Consider the following 19,289-nt stretch of genomic DNA (forward strand, 5'->3'; position numbering starts at 1 on the left):
CCTGGGAGGCGGAGGTTGCAGTGAGCCGAGATCACGCCATTGCACTCCAGTAATACCAATACTACTACTACTAATAATAATGTATTGACATTGGCTCATTGTGTCAAATGCCTCATGCTAACATGTTAATAGAGGAAATTGAGTATGGGGTATGTGGGAATTCTCTGTACTATCTTCCCATTTTCTCCATAAATCTAAAACAGTTCTAAAAAATAAAGTTTGTCTAGAGAAAATACCAGTTTAAAAAAGAGGTAGACAGACTTGAAAAGAGACTATGGAGACACACTAATAATGTAATTTGTGAACGTTGGTGGGGACAGCTATAAAAGCTATTTAGGGGATACATGGGGAAATATGAATATGAAACGTTGGGTGGTTGATCCATTTTTTACCTGTGATAATGGAATTGTGGTTAAATGGGAGAAACTCGTCACTCTTGCAGGAAAGGCACGCTGACATATTTATGTCCTGAAGTGTGATGATGAAGTTTGCAACTTAGCTCGAATCAATCAGGAGGGGAAGAAAAGCACATTTGGAGAGAGCAAAAGCAACAGTGGTAAAATGTTAAAAATGGTGAACCTAAATGAAAAGTATACTGGTGTCCATCCTACTATTCTTTCATATTTTCTGTAGATTGGAAATTTTTCAAAATTAAATTTCAGGGAAAATATAATTTTAGATTTGGACAAAATGATATGAAAAAAATAAACATGCAGTAACTAGAAAAAATTCCTAAAAATGAGGTATGGACTAGCAATACCCAAGACGAAAATGTATAACAATTTAAAATAATTAAAAGACTCGTATTTTTTGCAACAGACTACAGAACCCAGAAGCATATCTAACCAGACATATGGAAATTTGGTATATGAATGAGGATGATGGTTTTTCCAATCAGTGTTGAAAAAGTTAATAAATGGGGTTAGAATAGATTGCTATTTGAGAGAAAAATGTTGAATCCTCTCCTCACTCCTACTACCTAGACAAATTCCAAATGAATCAAAGATTTAAAAGTTGAAAAAAAACCCTTTAAAATATTGGAAAAATACAGTAAATTTATTCTTAAATGCAAAGGTGGCCTTTCTAAGCAAGGCAAAATCTCAGAAGCTGTAAAGACTAAGTTTAACTACATAAATAAAACTTAGGAAAATATTATTAAACATGACAATGGACCAATTTTCTTAGCTTACAAAAAGCTCATACAAATCAATAGAACACATATCACCTAATAGAAAACAGAACATGACTACACATTTCACAGGAAATATCAGTAATCAATAAACATGAAAATGTGTTCCATCTCCTTCATTAAAATGTACTAGACCTTCATTAAAATGCATTAGAACTTCATTAAAATGCAAGATACCATTTATTCACTTTCACATGATCAGATTTCAAAAGTTTAATACCCAGTATTGGCATGGGTTTGGTAAATAATCATTCTCATACATTATATGTGGAAGCATACTGGGCAAAGATTTCTAGAGGACAATTTGGCACTAACTACTGAACTGAAAATAAAAAATACCCTCTGATCCAGCAATTGTATTGCTAGGAACGCTGTAGAATAAAAACTCATTATATGTACAAGTATATTCACCACAATGTGATTTAATATTGGAAACAACCTGAAGAGCCTATCAGTGTTTGAACATTTGTAACACATTCAAACATTAGAATACCGCACAGCCACTAAAAATAATGAGGTATTTTTATATATACTGATACAGAAAGAGCTCATAAAACACAGGTAGCAAAAAAAGCAAGGTACAGAAGAGTATATATAGTCTGATTCCATTAATGTGAAATTTTTTAAAGTACAAATTTGCTGATAAAAAATAAAAACTTGTTTTCCTGTGAGAACATACAAGACACTTGAAACTGGTTACTTTTGGAGAGAAGTATTAGAGTAGGAGGGAAGGGGCCAAGTTTTTATACCTTTCTGTACCATCTGATCTTTTTGCCATGTGCATATATTATCTTTCTTGCCCCCACTCCCCTTTCTAAGAACACTTAATTAGCAGGTTATTTTGAGATATTCCTAGGTAGGTTTGAATACCGGTGGTGTTTTCAAAATACTGTAGATAAGTGCCAAGTTTTGCAATTTAGAACTTCCCCTTGGATTTTCACTAAACTTTATATTTGCTCCCTTGATGCTTTAATCATAACGATTTCCTATTAAGTATAAAGTGACATTTTTAATGGGAGTTTGGCTTTATAACAAATTTGTGATGGAATCATTAGACACTGCTGCTCAAGAACCTATTTTTACACCCCAAAGGGCATCTGGTGATTTATAAACATCATCAAGATTATACATTCTATTTTGACTATTAAAAAGATAAAACTGCAGTAAGATTTTACATGTACAATTAAATTATCCATTGAATTTAGTAAAACAGCATCACAGTAGAAAAATACAGTCATAAAATTAGCTCTTACATTTTTCTGGGGACAGAAAAGCAGAAGAAATGAGACTAAAAGTCAAAAAAAAAAAAAAAAGCCCAAAAAACACTACCAAAAACAGAGTGAGACAATCATTTATTTATTGGACAGGGCAAGGTCATTTAAAGACTGGAAACATATCCCAAAAACATGTGTTTAGTTTGGTGTTACAGGCATTGATGCTCACAACAAACAACATTATTCAATACATCATGTAAACAGGCCACATACAACCAGGAAGATGCTGTCAAGCCACTGAGAAGCCACAGTGCTTAGAAAACAATCATTAGGGAGTTACAGAGAATAATCATCTCCAATTCATTGATATGCATATTATGTGGCTGCATAGTATTTGGCTGGTTCCCTGGTTATTAAGTGAGTCGTTCCGTATTTTAAAGAGCCTTGATTGGTACACACTTCTGAATATCACTGATATCAGTCAAGTAAAGGCTTAACTAGCTCACATCATATTTTTGAACTACCCTAGGCAATAACTGACTATCTCATAGTACTGTAAATAAAATTCTGTACTTAGTACATTTAGCAGTGTTACAACGCATCCAAATCACCTTTAAGTCCTATGGTACATACTTGAAAAAGACAGCAGAAACTCACTGGAGTAAATGAAAAAAGAAATTTGGGGAGCTCACCTGGCCTGAGGTATACAAGCTGCTAGCCAAAGATAGACACACCTGAAAACCACTTTGTCAATTATTTGCCAAGTCATTTGGCCTGATTTTTAGCAGGACTCTTCCCGACTGAGGAGGCAGATTTCAACATCCATTCCAGAGACTAGCCACAGTATTATAAGTAATATATCATAAATGCTTGGTTATGAGGAAAAACTATTCAGCATAAGATTCACAGAGAAAAACCTGTTAGGTATCTGGCCCTCCTGCCTGAAATCTATTGATTTTACCAACCACTCCCTTTCACAGCAATAAGAGTTCTCAAGATGAGAAGAATTTTCTCACTCCATATAGAAAACCACATTTGGGAAGCCAGTCCCAAAAGACCAAATATTGTAGAATTTCATTTATATGAAATGACCAGAATAAGCAAATCTACAGAGAGAAATAGATTAGTGGTTGCCTGGGGCTCGGGGACGGGGTGGGCACTGGGAGAAAATGAGAGGTGACTGTTCAAGGGTACAGGGTTTCTTTTTGGGGTAACGAAATGTTCTAAAATTGACTATGGTCACGGTTACACAACTTTGTGAATACACTAAAAACCACTGAATTGTACCCTTAAAATGGATGAACTGTAAGGTATGTGAATTATATCTCAATAATGTTACAAACATATTAAGAAAGGAAGATACACCCCAAAGAGAAGGAAACAAGAGGCTCTTCCAAACCAAATCATACCAGAAGAAAACAGTAGCCAAGTCTGATGGAAGGAGCTTGTTTCTTGCATGCTATTTTATCATCATCACTTTAACCCCTGATTTCACATTTTTAATTTATTTCTAAATTATTTTAGGTTATCAGCAGATTTCGAACTTTGTTCTCATTAGAGAGCAGAGTCAGTGTTCCACAGACAGACTGGGCTGGCCTAACAAACCAAAACTAAACAACAATAAAAACCCAATGAAAAATAATCTCATGCTTTGGGGCTATGTGTTACCAGTCAGAAGAGAAGAGCTGATGTTCATTTCTAATGGAAAATAAAATGCCTACAAGTACAATGGCATCTTATGACTCATGCCTAAATTAGGCACATTTCCTTTTCAAACCTGCATACAGTTATTCCCTTTTTACACCTATACAATTCAACAAAAGCAATGTTTTTATACCTGTACAATCCAAAAAAAGCAACGTTCTCTACAAAGAAATGCTGAGCTTCCTACAGCTCTCTAGCTCAAAGAGCTAGCCAATTTCCTTAAAAGTAAAATTACTGTTTCTAAAAATATCAACTCTGTATCCTCATCCTCACTTTCAGCAACATACAGTGAAGATGGAAAACTTGAAGCCTGCTGTATAAATCAGAAACTACAAAACAATTTCTTAAATGACTTGTTTTTTCTAAAAACCTTAAAAACATTAATTCCAAATACTGAGAATATATTTGGCGCAATTCCTTTGAACTCTGTCTTTAGATTAATGACGAGTTTCCTTTATTTCACTTATTCACTAGTTTAGTATGAAATAGAGTTTGCATCAGTTAAACTGGCTAATGACAATTTTCCTCAACGATTTTCTTCTGCATAGGCATGATAATGAAATCACAAAAGGTCTTCAACCATTCTTACACTATATAATCAATCAGGGAAATTTTTACAGACAAATGAAGAGAACACAAGTAGCTTTACAGCAAGTTGAGCTTGTTAATTTGTTCTGACAAAGAATTTCTGACACAAAAATTCCTCACTGCACACAGAATCTCAGAGAAATGATGAAACAAGACGGCTGATGGTAGAAGGTATATGGGAGCAGGGTAGGGTGAAAAGTCCCAAATAAATTAAAAACTGGCAAGTACTTCTGAAGCAGAGCCACTTTTTAGGGGACACAAGAAAAACTGTTAAATCACCATTTTGGTCTCATTAGGGAAGTCCATTTGTTAAGAATTGAAGACCATTTTACCATAATTCATGCTGCAAAATGCAGCAGTCACACAGTATTTCCAAAAGGATTCCAAAAATTGTAGTGCAAAAGAAAAGAAATCTAAAAAAATAAATAATCACAAAAACCACCAACATTTTTCAAGGAAATGTGTTCAAAACAGTGGCTTTTACAAAAGATGTGGATTTGTTTTAAATGAAAAAAAATAATTCCTATATGAAATACCAAAGACTCATTTCACATATAACTTACACTGCATTAATGATTGGATTAACAGTATATAAACAAGGGCCACGGTTTTTTTCTAAAGTAGGTCTGAAAGATCAATATAAATACTAATGGGGGGCAGGGAGGAGTGTTTTATACCCCAAACTCCAATATTCCAGCTCTGTGTCCTGTCCTATTATTATAATTTGTAAAAATCTTAACGACGCAGCGATTCGAGTTTTCGTAACTTCAATGATGTGTTAGAGGACAATGCATCTTGGTTTGAAGAATTTGTTGTATCCGAAGGCCGGAAAAGTACTCGACCACGATGATTAAATACATAAAAGGATGGGTGATTCCTTAACGTATCAAATGTCCTTGAAAGAAGAAAGAAGCATCAATTTTAGACAAACCTTTATAAAACCCTACTTGAAAATAAGTAGGCTTCTAATGAATTATCAATTTACTATGGGTTATATTTTTTAAAAAGTATTAATACATGAAATCAGACTATAAATAATAATCATACTGTATCTCTTTTCCTATATAAAGAAAATAAAAAACCTGGAAAAGCAGCATAAAGCTCTCAAATTTCTTCTTTTTAAAAAAAATAGAGGTAGGGTCTCATTCTGTTGCCCAAGCTGGAGTGCAGTAGCACAATCATAGCTCACTGCAGCCTCAAACTCCTGGACTCAAGCAACCCTCTCATCTCAGCCCCCCAAGTGCTGGCACTACAGCTGCGCACCACCACACATGGCTTTCTTTTATTATTATTTTTTGTAGAGACAGGGTCTCCCAATGTTGCCCAGGTGGTCTCAGACTCCTGGGATCAAGCAATTCTCCTACCTCAGCCTCCCAAAGAGCTGAGATTACAGGTATGAGCCACGATGCCCGGCTTCTAATATATTTTTTTTTATTCAGCCATTCCTTCCAGAATGCCTATGAATAACAACACAAATACTAGCTCAACTATTAATCTCCCCTGTAAATCTAACAGTAACGCATGCCGAATAGTCTTTTTAAAAAAGCAGCACATAGATTACAGCTTTGATTATTCTCATTTGGCCCTCATTATTCGAGCCATATGATCGTTTCACAGATCTGTTTTCCAAGAATCTTTCAAGTACAACAAAAAAATTCCTTTTGGACCTCTGTACCTGCTATTGTCCAAACACATATTTTTCTACCACCTACTTAATGACATCATTTTACTTCTTTCCTTCCTGGTCCCTTGCCTGTGATTCTTGGTAGACTCTTTGTAAGAACAAGCAGTGATGACAGTAAAGTATCCTTTCTACTTTTCCAGTGAGAGATATGTAGTCTAAAAGAGTTCACAAACACCTTGGTGTGTGGCCTTTATGGTTTTTGTTTTTCAATATTATTTTCCTGGAAAGGATAGAAGAACTCTTCCTTTGATAAAAACTCAAATCTCAGTCAGCCCACCTAAACATCCACGCATACCCCCATACAAAAAAGGAGGCCTGATATGTAACTCCTTAAAATGTACATATTGGGCAGGGCATGGTGGCTCACACCTGTAATCCCAGAACTTTGGGAACCCAAGGCGGGTGGATCACTTGAGGTCAGGAGTTCGAGACCATCCTGGCCAACATGGTGAAACCCCGTCTCTACCAAAAATACAAAAATTAGCCGGGTGTGGCAGCAGGTGCCTGTAATCCCAGCTACTCAGGAGGCTGAGGCAGGAGAATCACTTGAACTTAGGAGGCAGAGGTTGCAGTGAGCCAAAATCATGCCAATGCACTCCAGCCTGGGCAACAGAGACTTTATTTCTTTCTCCATAAAGAAAGAAATAAAAATAAATAAAATGTACATAATGAACTAAAAGTAAAAGGGGGATATGACTTTCCTCTAACACAGAAATGTTTACTGTGACTCCTTCTAAGAAAATATTGTAAAGTGATATCATGTCCAAGATCAAGAAGGTGGGTAAAGTCCAGAGATGGAACTGAACAAAGCTAAAGGATGATTTCAGGAAAGTAAAAATATGAAAAATAAAAGCAAACACAGCTCATGAAAATAGCTTAGAAGTAGTCCAGGAGAAAAAAAGAAAGCAGAATAACAAATATACTTTCAATCCAGTAGTAGAAAAGGGCCCGGGAGCAGAGCTTATCTCACAGACTAGGTCCAAGTGGGAGGGGAAACCGAAAACCACTTACTCTTCCAAAGACTAAGCTGGGACAAGAGGATAGAAAGAGGATGGTAGGACGAGAGGGATGGAAGGAGAGAAAGGGAGAAGGGAGGGGGGAAGGAAGGGAGCAAGGAAGGAATGGAGGGAGAAAGGTTAAAAATTCTGAGGCATTATTTTTCTACATATCTATTTTCATCCATACAACCAACCAATAATTTTAAGCAACACATTTTTTTGATTCTACTGTGAACAATCTGGCATTCATCTTCCATTTTCTTACAGTATCAAATACCGCCTCAATGTTTTTACCTCATTATTCATACAAACTGCGTAATCAAAATGCAGAAACAAAACCAACTTTTATGTACCAGAAAATGTACTTTTAAAAATTATGTGAATACAGCAAACCTGTATGAAATGCAATGCCTATGAAAAGAGAAAGACTTACTTATTTTTCAGTTCTGAAGTGGCATCCATGTCTTTAAACTCTCCTGCAATATGAACTATACCGTAACAGGTAACTGCAAAGGCCAGAAGTGTCTGAAGAACTATCTGTGAGTATAAAGATTGAGATTACTAAATAACACAAACATTATTATAAACATTTACAATTTTCTCTCTACCTCTTTATTGCCTCTAACAGGTAGTCCTCTCAGGGCCACCATCAGGGAGACAATGCTCACTTGAAATGACTGGGATTCAGACGCAATACAATCTATAAATTCTGTGGCTTGGCTGCAAAAATACCTCTGATGCTTCAATAAATAAATCTAGTGACATGTTCAAATAAGCAAAATCACTGAGTACTGAATGGTACTGAGCCACTCAGAACTCAATGATCAAATATTACCTGCTTCCAAGAGCAACTAAGAATTTTTAAGGTATTATTGTTTTTGTTTTTGTTGTTTTTTGCTTTTTGTTTTTGAAACGGAGTTTCCTTCTTGTTATCCAGGCTGGAGTGCAATGGTGCAATCTCAGCTCACTGCAACCTCCACCTCCCGGGTTCAAGCAATTCTCCTGTCTCAGCCTCCTGAGTAGATTACAGGCATGCGCCACCATGCCAGGCTAATTTTGTATTTTTAGTAGAGACGGGGTTTCTCCATGTTGGTCAGGCTGGTCTCGAACTCCTGACCTCAGGTGATCTGCCTGCCACGGCCTCCCAAAGTGCTGGGATTACAGGCGTGAGCCACCACGCCCAGCCAGTATTATTGTTACATATCATAGAGTGCAGAAAGCATATGTACACAGTATAAAGCAATTGAAAGACCATGTACCCACCACCCAGCTTAAGAAACAGATCATTCCTAGTACCTTTCAAGTTCCACATGTCCCTCTCAGATTATATCCTTTACCTTCCCTCTCAAAGTTAACTATTGTCCTGAATTGTATATTACTCAGTTTCTTGTTTTTCTTGATAATTTTACCAGCTATTAAATATATATGAATCTCTAAAACATATATGCCTTACTTTTGCCCATATTAAACTTTATTTAAATGGACTCAAATGTATTCTTTTGTGTCTAGCTTTCCTTGCTCAACATCATGTCATTGTGTGTCTGTGTGTGTGTGTGTGTGTGTGTGTGTGTGTTTTCTTTTTTTTGAGATGGAGTCTTGCTCTGTCACCCAGGCTGGAGTGCAGTGGTGCAATCTTGGCTCACTGCAACCTCGGTCTCCCAGGTTCAAGCGATTCTCGTGCCTCAGCCCCCAAGTGGCTAGGATTACAGGTGCCCGTCACTGCACCCAACCAATTTTTATATTTTTAGTAGAGATGGGGTTTCACCATGTCGGCCAGGCTGGTTTCAAACTCTGACCTCAGGTGATCCGCCTGCCTCAGCCTCCCAAAGTGCTGGGATTACAGGCATGAGCCACCACGCTCGGCCAATTTTCACTGTGCTTTGTATTTCATGATATGAAAATACCACAATTTATCCATTCTGCTGTTGTTATTGGATATGTGGGTTGTTTCCTGTTACTTTCACAATCAACATGAATATTCTTATGCATGTCGCCCAGTTCATACATGGAAACACTGAGTGTAGAGTATGCACATGTTCAATTTTATTGAGTAGTATCAACTGCTTTCCAAAGAGGTTGAGCAAGCAAAAACGCAGAATGTTTTATTTTAACCAACATGGGATTATGGGCATGTTCAGATTATAGAAAAAAGTTCTTTAAAATAGACATAAATGTGTGTGGGTATGTGTGTGTGTGTGTATCTACCACAAAAAAAAAGGTGATAGGAGTTAATAGCCTCATCAATCATATATTTAATTACAAAGTCAAAATTAGCCACAATCTATTTTCCTGTTTAAATTAAAATCTAACATCATACACGATACCAATTTACATTCCCACCACCAGTCTACCAAGAACACTTGGTTTTTGTTTTTGAGATGGGAGTCTCGCTCTGTCACCCAGGTTGGAGTGCAGTGGCATGATCTCGGCTCACTGCAACCTTTGCCTCCCGGGTTCAAGTGATTCTTCTGCCTCGGCCTCCCGAGTATCTGGGATTAAGGCGCCCACCACCATGCCCGGCTAATTTTTTGTGTTTTTAGTAGAGACGGGGTTTCACTGTGTTAGCCAGGATGGTCTTGATCTCCTGACCTCGTGATCTGCCTGCCTTGGCCTTCCAAAGTGCTGGGATTACAGGCATGAGCCACCGTGCCTGGCCAGAAGACTTGTTTTATACAACACAGTCACAGGCACTTTTAACAAGAATCTATATGAGCTGTCATGAAAATAAGATTGAAGTTGTTAATAAAAAAGTTAATTATAAAACTATACATATATACACATGTATAACTTTTTAAAGAAAAAATAATACGTGTTTGGATTAGGTAAAACTACACATAATGTTGTTTGTGTACTGGAAGAAGACTGAACTACTGCTATACTCCAAACTGTTGGGAGTTGAAGTGGAACTGCCAAGGAATGGGGCCAGTTTTTCTGTTGTTGGTGTTTTTATAATTGTGTAGGGTCAGTTTTAGTTTTTACTGTTTGACTCTGTTAGAAAGAACTTACTACTTGTGTAATTTCAAGTCTAGTAAAGATAAAAATTGTGAGTGATGCTGGAATACTTATCATTTTAGTTTTAAAAAACACTTTCCTGGTCAGGCACTGTGGCTCACACCTGTAATCCCAGCACTTGGGAGGCTGAGGCGGATAGATCACCTGAGGTCAGGAGTTCATGACTAGCCTGGCCAACATGGGGAAACCCCGTCTCTACTAAAAATACAAAAAAATTAGCCGGGCATGGTGGTGGGCGCCTATAATCCCAGCTACTTGGGAGGCTGAGGAAGGAGAATTGCTTGAACCTGGGAGGCAGAGGCTGCAATGAGCCCAGATTGCGTCACTGCACTCCAGCCTGGGCAACAAGAGCAAAACACCGTCTCAAAAAAAAAGAAAAAAAACTAAAACCACTTTCATTTCACCACCTATGTATGTCCCTAAACAATGTACTGTTGGCTTTATTTCCTTTACATAAAAATGAACTTTTCTAAGAAATAAAGCTAAATACTCAACTTTTTAAGTCCATCCCATGCTATGGGCAGAGCATCTTCGAGAAAAACTATTTCGACTACAGCTCTAGAAACCAAATAGAGAAACCTTTCCAAATCTTTGAGCTTTATGAGTGATGAAAAGTGGAGATCACAGGCCAGGCGCGGTGGCTCACGCCTGTAATCCCAGCACTTTGGGAGGCCGAGGTGGGCGGATCACGAGGTCAGGAGATCGAGACCATCCTGGCTAACACGGTGAAACCCTGTCTCTACTAAAAATACAAAAAATTAGCCAGGCATGGTGGTGGGCACCTGTAGTCCCAGCTACTCGGGAGGCTGTGGCAGGAGAACGGCGTGAACCTGGGAGGCGGAGCTTGCAGTGAGCTGAGATCACGCCACTGCACTCCAGCCTGGGTGACAGAGTGAGACTCCATCTCAAAAGAGAAAAGAAAAGAAAAGTGGAGATCAGATTTTATTTCATGTCTGGAAAATTTTACGAAAAACCAGTAAAAAAAAATTTTTATAAGCTATGTGGCTAATTTTAAACATACATGTAACGGAATATAAATGACCAACTTACATCTATTGGCAGTGATTCATCTTCTTTTTCTGTTAATCGCATATAAGAACGATCTATAAACCAGAAGCATACCATTAAGGAAATTGTAGTTCATTTTTCTTTCTTAAAATGAAGCAAATCAATATACCAAAGAAGTGGCTGACTTATATGCTACATAAAGTAATGCTAATCCTGGATTCCTCAAAACCTTCTATCTTCTAAGGTAGTCAGCCCTATCTTAGTCAACTATTTTATTTTCATCATGACCTGTTTTGTCACCTTATAAAATGGGTAAGAGTGACAAGTGAGCAAGTATGAGGCAGAAATACCTTAGTATAATTTTTCTTTCATTATTATAGAAATACTAGAAACTTCTCAAAACTGTTACTTTCACTAACTCGCCAAAGAAATCACAATTATTTAAAAAGTATAGTCTACAGAAAATCTCAACTCTGAAATAGCACCACCACCACACAGTATGGACAAAATAATACTGGTATGGAAATGGTTCTCCTGAGAGGATACATTGGGGCAGTGGTGGAACAGGAATTCCATGAAATCAATTTCTGCCTCTACTAGTTAATTATAATTCCGCTGCTGCTGCCTTAACCTCAGGAGGCAGCAAGGGATAAAAGAAAAGGATCAGGATTTGGAAACTGGTAAGCCTAAATCAGTGCCAGCTCTTCAATTTGCTATAATTTCGTTTAATTAAAGAAGCCCTCAGTGATCATAATACATATCTCAAGTTCAGAGTGTTAAAATAGGGGTGTCTTAGAATCAAAGAAATACAGTATCTATTTTTTTTCGTTACCTGAATTTCCACAACAGTAAAATGAGAATAATGTGAGGTGAGGATTAAACAAGATACAGTAAATGACTGGTGCCCTACTATAACAAAGTTCATTACAGCAAAGATGAGCATGCCACAGTGCCACATTGTGCTATCTGCTGTTACACAGTCTGATATGGCACACTTAGTCTTAAAATTACATGTTACTCTATCCCTAACATGAGCATTATATATAAAGAGGTCTCACTGCAGTGGCAAATAAACAAGGCATTCTCATCACCCAAAACATAAAATACAAAAATCTTAATTCTAGATGAACCTAGGACAATCCCTATTTAATAACGTACTTTGGACTAAATAATTCAAACTGTTTTTGAGTGTATGTGTATTGACTCTTGAAGGAGAATGTGTTTAGAGACATTTCTTAAGTTTTAACCTACAGGTTTGTCATAAAGACAAGTGTAAAAGAAACATCAAACCAATACCAAAAATCGATCTTGACTAAACTTCTATCTGGTTCAATTCCTAGCTAGCTTGCTAGTTTGCATGAAGCCTCGCCTGCTTCTAACACTACCTTTAACCAGGAATTTCCTCATCTGTAAAATGAAGGGGTTGGACTTCAGTGAACTCCAAGGGCCCTTCTCGCCCCACAATCATATAATTCTACAGTTAAAGCTTACTGTAGAAAATGACACAGTACTGCAGAGTATCCTAAACTCTTCTAGGACAGTGTTTCTCAAATTAATGCGCATACAAATCACCCTGGGATCTTATTAAAACCCAGATTCTGATTGAACAGGTCTGGCCTGAGTGTCTTCTAATTACCTGCCAGGTGGTGCTCATGATGCTGGTCTGTTGACCACACTGTAAGCAGCAAGGATCTAGGATACTTTCCTTAACCTCCCAGTTCCCCTAAAATATGACTGTCCCTGCTTCCATGCATCCTTATATACTTTTAGCATATCACTTTATTGTAACTACTTCTTGATCCACTTGTTTTCCTTTAGATTTTGAACTGGCTCAGGGCATCACTGTATCTCTAGCACCTAACCACAGCGCAATTTCAACCAGCGACCCAAAACTGAATTTCATAACGCAATGTAGCACAAATCTTTTGCCCAAGGTCACACAGATGTAGCGGTAATGCAAGTTTTTAACAACCAGTCCTTTAGACTCCCAGTCCAGTGCTCTTTCTCCTGTACCACAGTGCCTCCCTGAGGCAATCGGTCACTTAACTACTCAGTCTCTGCCTGGACAGCCCAAGAGTGCCCAAGATGTTGTCCACTTGGTTGTCGTGGAACCATAAGCAACCAGAGTCCTCAATCTCACAACTGTGCCTGATCTGCCCCATGCTGGATCTGACATCACTTGTCCTGGATTCCTGGAGACTCCTATTCTGAACCCTCTCCCAGACACGTCCTTCCAACCTTCCTGCAATTTCAGGTGCCACACTCTCTCCAAATTCAAACTCCGAACCTTCCACTGGGATCTCCTGCACTGATTTTCTTAGTCACCCCAAACTGTAAGGTCTCAAAGGACCACTAATCTGACACTCGGTCCGATGGTCCCTTAGAAGTGCGCCCACACACCGCCCCTAGGGTTCCACACCGAAGCGGTCCCCGTGCCCCAGGCACTTACGCTGCGCAGCGGAAAAGGCTGCGTGGGCTAGGGCAAAGAGACCGATGCCCACCAGCCCCTTCCACAGCGACGGCGCCATGATGCCGAAGGAGCAGCAGCCCAGCAAAAGAAGCGAAGGGCGGCGGAGCTGTTTCTTCTTCCACCGGCGGGTGTCCGCGCGCCGCAAAAAGATGACGTCACTGAAGTCCTGAGCGCGAAGTGTCTCAGTGGTGGAAAAGTCAGAGGGCTGTGAGAAAACGGAAACAGGAATGCTGGGAAGAAGGAGAACGCTACACGGAAAAAGGTCCGCGAGAACCCACGAACCTGCGCTATGGAGGCCTCTCTGGGAGGGGCGGAGCCCAACGGAGTCGTAAACGAAGAGGCGAAAGCGGGAGCAATGAGGAAGCGAAGAGGAACGGCGCCGGCAAATAAGCGCGGGCCGCGAGAGGGGGGCGGGGCCAGTGGCGAGAACAGGGTGGGGCAGAGGGACGGGGGCCTGCGTAGAGAACTGTGGGGGCGAGGGGCGGGGTGGGCAGACGGGCGGGGCCTGCAGGAGGGTGGGTGTAGCCGAGGGGCGGGGCCTGTGGGTGGGTGGGGGTAGCCAAGGGGCGGGGCCCTGGGGGGTGCGGTCGAGTGGCGGGGCCTGCGGGGAGGATGGGTGGGGCCGAGGGGCGGGGAGGAGGTGGGGCCGAGGGCGGGGCCTACGGAGGATGGGTGGGGCGTGGGGCGGAGGGGGCGGGGCGTAGGTGGGGCGGAGGGGGCGGGGAGGAGGTGGGACCGATGGGGCGCGGAGGAGGTGGGCCCGAGGGGGCGGGGAGGAGGTGGGGCCGAGGGGCGGGGCTGGGTGCGTTGGGGAAAGGCGGTAGGTGCTGGATATAAACCCCGGACAGTTGTGTTTTGTGGGTTGGTTGGTTTGGGTTTTTCGTGAAACTGTGCCTTTGGTTTTCTGTAGGCCTTTCCTGTGCTTCAGCTCCCTGGGAACTGGCACTGCAGAAGGAGGCAAGGGTGTTAAAACGAGGAGGCAGTGTCAGGACAAAATCCCAGGATCTGGAACCCCAAATACTTTGCTCGCGGGAAGTGCTCAGTAAACCCTTTTAAGGTCCTGGAGAAAGATTTGCGCAAAAAGAGGTGTAGCGCGGGGGGAGTGTTTTGTCATGAAAAGAACCAGCTTACATTAAGGAGGAAATGAAAGAGGAAATTTTAAAATGCTAATAAGGCAGTCTTCTTGCCTTGTCTCTATCTCTGATCCAGGTAAAATGTATACTCCTCTGCCCATTTTTCTTTGTCTTCATCTCCTAAAATGTAGGCATTTAATAGTGAGCTTCTCCCCTTGACCTCATCACTCTGCTGTCCCCTGGGGAGCTCACCCATTCATTCCCACCACTTCAGCCAGCAAAGGTATTACAGTGATTCCAAATCGACATCTCTATCACAAATATCTCTTCTTAGCTCCAGAGCTGCATTTCTGACTACCTGCTAGGCATTTATTTCCTGTGGCACTTCAAACGTAATATGGCTAAAATGGAATTCATCCTTTTTTTCCAAATTCTGCACCAGTTCCTCCAGTGACCCCTGACTGAGTGGCAAAGCTTTGTAAACTGCATATCACAAGGTAAATGCAAAGTATGATCACCATTCTTTTCCTTTAACCCAATCAGAATTCTACGTTTTAGTTGCATCAATTTGCTTTTGCTCAAAGATGCCTCCTATCCTGACCACCCCTTTTAAATGTGCAAAATTCCTATTCCTGATCCCCTTATTCTGTTCTACTTTTTATATCACCTTCTAACATACTATATAATTTACCTATTTATTATGTTTGTTGTGTTACTGTTTACTGTCTGTCTTTCCCCACTGGAATGTAAGCTCTGAGAGAACAGAGATTTCTCTCTACCTAAAACTTTGACTGTCATGTGGTAAGCATTCAATAAATGCTTGTTGAATGACAAATGAATTCTGGAAAAGAATTGGGAGAGTATCCCTATTTGAAAGGATCTCTACAGAGGGTCCTTCCAATCTTTTGAATTGGGCTCAAAAATCCCTATGGACTTGCATGTACTCTCACATTTTGACAATCTTTTGATTGTAAACATTTTCTGATATGCTTGAGCTTCCTCAAAGCTGGAGAAAACAAGTAAGACATCTCATTAGCTGGGCATAGTAGCACATGCTTGTAGTCCTAGCTACTTGGGAAGCTAAAGAAGGAGGATTGCTTGATCCCAGGAGTTTAAGGCTACAGTGAGCAATGATTATGCCACTGCACTACAGGCTGAGTGACAGAGAGAGACCCTTTCTCTAACCAAAAAAAAAAAAAAGTGGAAGAAGAAGACATCTAAAATTAATCATATTTCCTCAACTTTACTTATATAATTTTTGTCCTGGATCTCATTTTCCAAACCTTTAGTCATGGTCACTATTCTTTTCTGGGCCCTTTCCAATTTCTTCACCTCTAAGCCAAAATTTTACACAATACTTGATCGATGTCAAGTGCAGTATAATGCATTCCTTACAAATGTAGTTCTATTTATAAACTTCACAATCAGGAAGAACCAGGAGATAATCTCTTTGTAGTTGACAGGAAAGTGCTTCCTTCTCCGCCCCTGGGAGGTAATAAGATAGAAAAGATAGTTGACCAAAAAAATCTTACAACTTTGTTTTATCTAAGATAATGGTCAAATTGAAATTAGCCTTTTCAGATCCCCTATAAAATTACCCCTTCTTCGAGACCAGCCTGGCCAACGTGGTGAAACCCCATCTCTACTAAAAATACAAAAAATTAGCCGGGCGTGGTGGTGGGCCCCTGTAATTCCAGCTACTCAGGAGGCTGAGGCAGGAGAATCCCTTGAACCCAGGAGGCGGAGGTTGCAGTGAGCCAAGATCACACCATTGCACTCCAGCCTGGGCAACAAGAGTGAAACTCCATCTCAAAAAAAAAAAAAAAAAAAAGAAAAAAAGAAAAAACCCTTTTAATATCAATTTATCTGAAGCAGAAAATTATTAAGAGTTTTCTTATAGGACCTGAGATCTGGTTCTTTTCCTTTAAAAAGATGAGGTTATAGGAAAAAAGAAATTCAATAATGAATCTGCTATTTGTATAAACCACCAATGCATTATCCTAGTCTTCAGGGAGATCACCCATGTCCAGATATGAGTTTCATTTTCTCTATTGCCCTCTTAAGATGCATTTCTCACTCTCTTCTTTTTTACCTCTTTACCCATATACTGAGTGCAAGAGAAACTAGCCTCGTTTCACATGTTCTAGTAATACATGGTTAAATTATGTTCAGGGAGTGAGATTTTAATTGTCTTTTCTGTAGATTCCAACCTGAAGGGAAGCCAAGGTATTCATAGTCACAGTTACCAAGGACTGTGTCATTCAAATAAGTACCTTGGGTTCACTCATACATGGTTCTTTAATTTGCAGTTAATCCCAAAGGTGCAAGGTACAGCTAGTGGCAACACTGTTTCATTAGCTCTTAGAACAAAAGTCAAACCTCATGAGAAAGTGCGTTTAAATTCCTAAGTGACCCCAGAAGTGCTGTTTGTTTTTCCAAAGAAAGAGCCATTTTCCATATGCACCTTGGATAAATGATGTGGATGTTATTAAAGATGGGGATAATGGTCTCTAAAGCGTTTCCTACTGAGATGTTATTTGTGAAGACTCATCGCGTTTCCCAGGCTAGTTCACTGAATAGAGAAAGCACTGCTATTCCAGACTCATCTTCAAGCTAATTGACTTTATTGCATGCCACCCAGCTCCACGAGTATCTTCACACACTACTTATCCACGTCTCCATTTTCCATGCAGATTCTCCCTCGATCTGGCACACTGTCCTTTCCCACCTGGTTCAAAATTCCACTTTCCTTAGGAATATGCTCCTGACTATTATAGATATTTATGAGATATATATCTATTGTAGGCACAAAACCTTTCTTCCAGCTATTTATATTTCGTACAACCTCTCTGGGTAACACATTCTAGAAGTTTACTACCTGCTGAGTAAACTAGTACTTTCAATATTGAAATCGCATCCTGTTTACTTTTTTTTTCTTTACCAAAGTGGTATGAGCTCATTGTAAGAAATTCAAACAATAAAAAAAAGTATTTGTCTTGAAGCATTAAGTGGTACCTTGGTATTTTAAGTTTTGAATCTGAGTAAACAGTACTGTGGTTACATGATTCATATCTTTAAGATTTGTTTACTTGCTGGATGATTTACACTACAGTGGTTAAAAGCATATGCTCTGGAATAGTATTGGGTTTAAATCCTTGCTTTTCCTTTTCTACCTCTGAGAGATTGGAGAAGTTACTTAACTTCACTGCGCCTCAGTTTTCTCATCTGTGAAGTGAGGATAATAATAGTGTTTACCTGCCTAGGTTGTTATCAGGATTGAGTGAGATCATACATATAAAGTGATTAGAATAGTCTTACACATAGTAAACACTAAGTAAATGTCAGCCATTGTTGTTGTTGCTATTAACTCTTCTAGCTATTTTTCCAAGCTAAAAAGGTTCTTTACCTTTTTAGTCTTTCCTAAAACATCAGTTGCTTCTCTCCTTTGACTATTTTAATTGCTCTTCTCTGGACCATTTCCAGATCTACTAATATCTCTCTTAGGGTTTCATTACCACATCTGCACAAAGTATCCTAGGTTACTTGTGTGAGGTTAATATGATTATTCATTTCAAATAGTCTTCCTAGCTGGGCACGGTGGCTCACGCTTGTAATCCTAGCACTTTGGGAGGCTGAGGCGGGCAGATCACTTGAGGTCAGGAGTTCAAGACCAGCCTAGCCAACATGGTGAAACCCCATCTCTACTAAAAATACAAAAATTAGCCAGGTGTGGTGGCGCATGCCAGTAATCCCAGCTACTCAGGAGGCTGAGGCAAGAGAATCACTTGAACCTGGGAGGCAGAGGTTGCAGTGAGCCAAGATCGCACCACTGTACTCCAGCCTGGGCAACAGAGCGAGACTCCATCTCAAAAAAAAAAAAATCAAATAGCCTCCCTAATGACACTGCAAATCTTATTTGCTTTTTGAGCACATTGGGTTGGTCTGTTCAGAAAATAAAGTGAAACTGATCCAATAGTCCCATAGACTGTTCTTTTTGATAAATGTAGAAATTGACCCTTCTAGTCTTGAAGCTTGAAACTTATATTTGTTTGATCTGAGTTCCTTCATCAGGAAAGGACCTTCAGGCCTCTCAAAAAAAAGCATCAAAGAACTGAAATTCACCAGACCACCACACCAGATACCACCACACCAGATTCCAGACCCCTCATTCATCATGATTGCTTCCTTGCCCCTCCCTACTTCTTGTTTTTTTATACATTATTGCATTTCTTCCCTGCTTTGTAAACCCCTAGTTTTAGTCGGTCAGGGAGATGGATTTGAGACTGAGCCACCATCTTCTCGGCTGCAGCACCTAAAGCTTTCTTCCTTGGCAGTACTTATTGTCTCAG

General features: G+C 39.8%; 1 protein-coding gene across 1 annotated transcript; it reads right to left on the reverse strand.

Moving 5' to 3' along the window:
• Nucleotides 1-2,522: 2,522 nt before the first annotated feature.
• MMGT1 (membrane magnesium transporter 1) lies at nt 2,523-14,325 on the reverse strand. Its single transcript, XM_003272552.4, has 4 exons — nt 13,847-14,325; nt 11,440-11,492; nt 7,811-7,914; nt 2,523-5,590 (listed from the first exon to the last, which is right to left on the reverse strand). Exons 1-4 carry the CDS (start codon nt 13,923-13,925, stop codon nt 5,431-5,433), a joined length of 396 nt encoding a protein of 131 aa, XP_003272600.1. The 5' UTR covers nt 13,926-14,325; the 3' UTR covers nt 2,523-5,430.
• Nucleotides 14,326-19,289: the final 4,964 nt, after the last annotated feature.

The sequence above is a fragment of the Nomascus leucogenys genome, chromosome X, assembly GCF_006542625.1.
Source record: "Nomascus leucogenys isolate Asia chromosome X, Asia_NLE_v1, whole genome shotgun sequence".
In the NCBI taxonomy this organism is placed as follows: domain Eukaryota; kingdom Metazoa; phylum Chordata; class Mammalia; order Primates; family Hylobatidae; genus Nomascus; species Nomascus leucogenys.

What these genes read in the sequence shown, in the direction of transcription:
- MMGT1 (XM_003272552.4), bottom strand. Translation starts at nt 13,925, where the DNA reads ATGGCGCCGTCGCTGTGGAAGGGGCTGGTGGGCATCGGTCTCTTTGCC. An exon ending in AGCCTTTTCCGCTGCGCAGC is followed by an intron (nt 11,493 to 13,846) that starts GTAAGTGCCTGG and finishes TCTGGTTTATAG; the next exon opens with ATCGTTCTTATATGCGATTA. An exon ending in ATGAATCACTGCCAATAGAT is followed by an intron (nt 7,915 to 11,439) that starts GTAAGTTGGTCA and finishes TTATACTCACAG; the next exon opens with ATAGTTCTTCAGACACTTCT.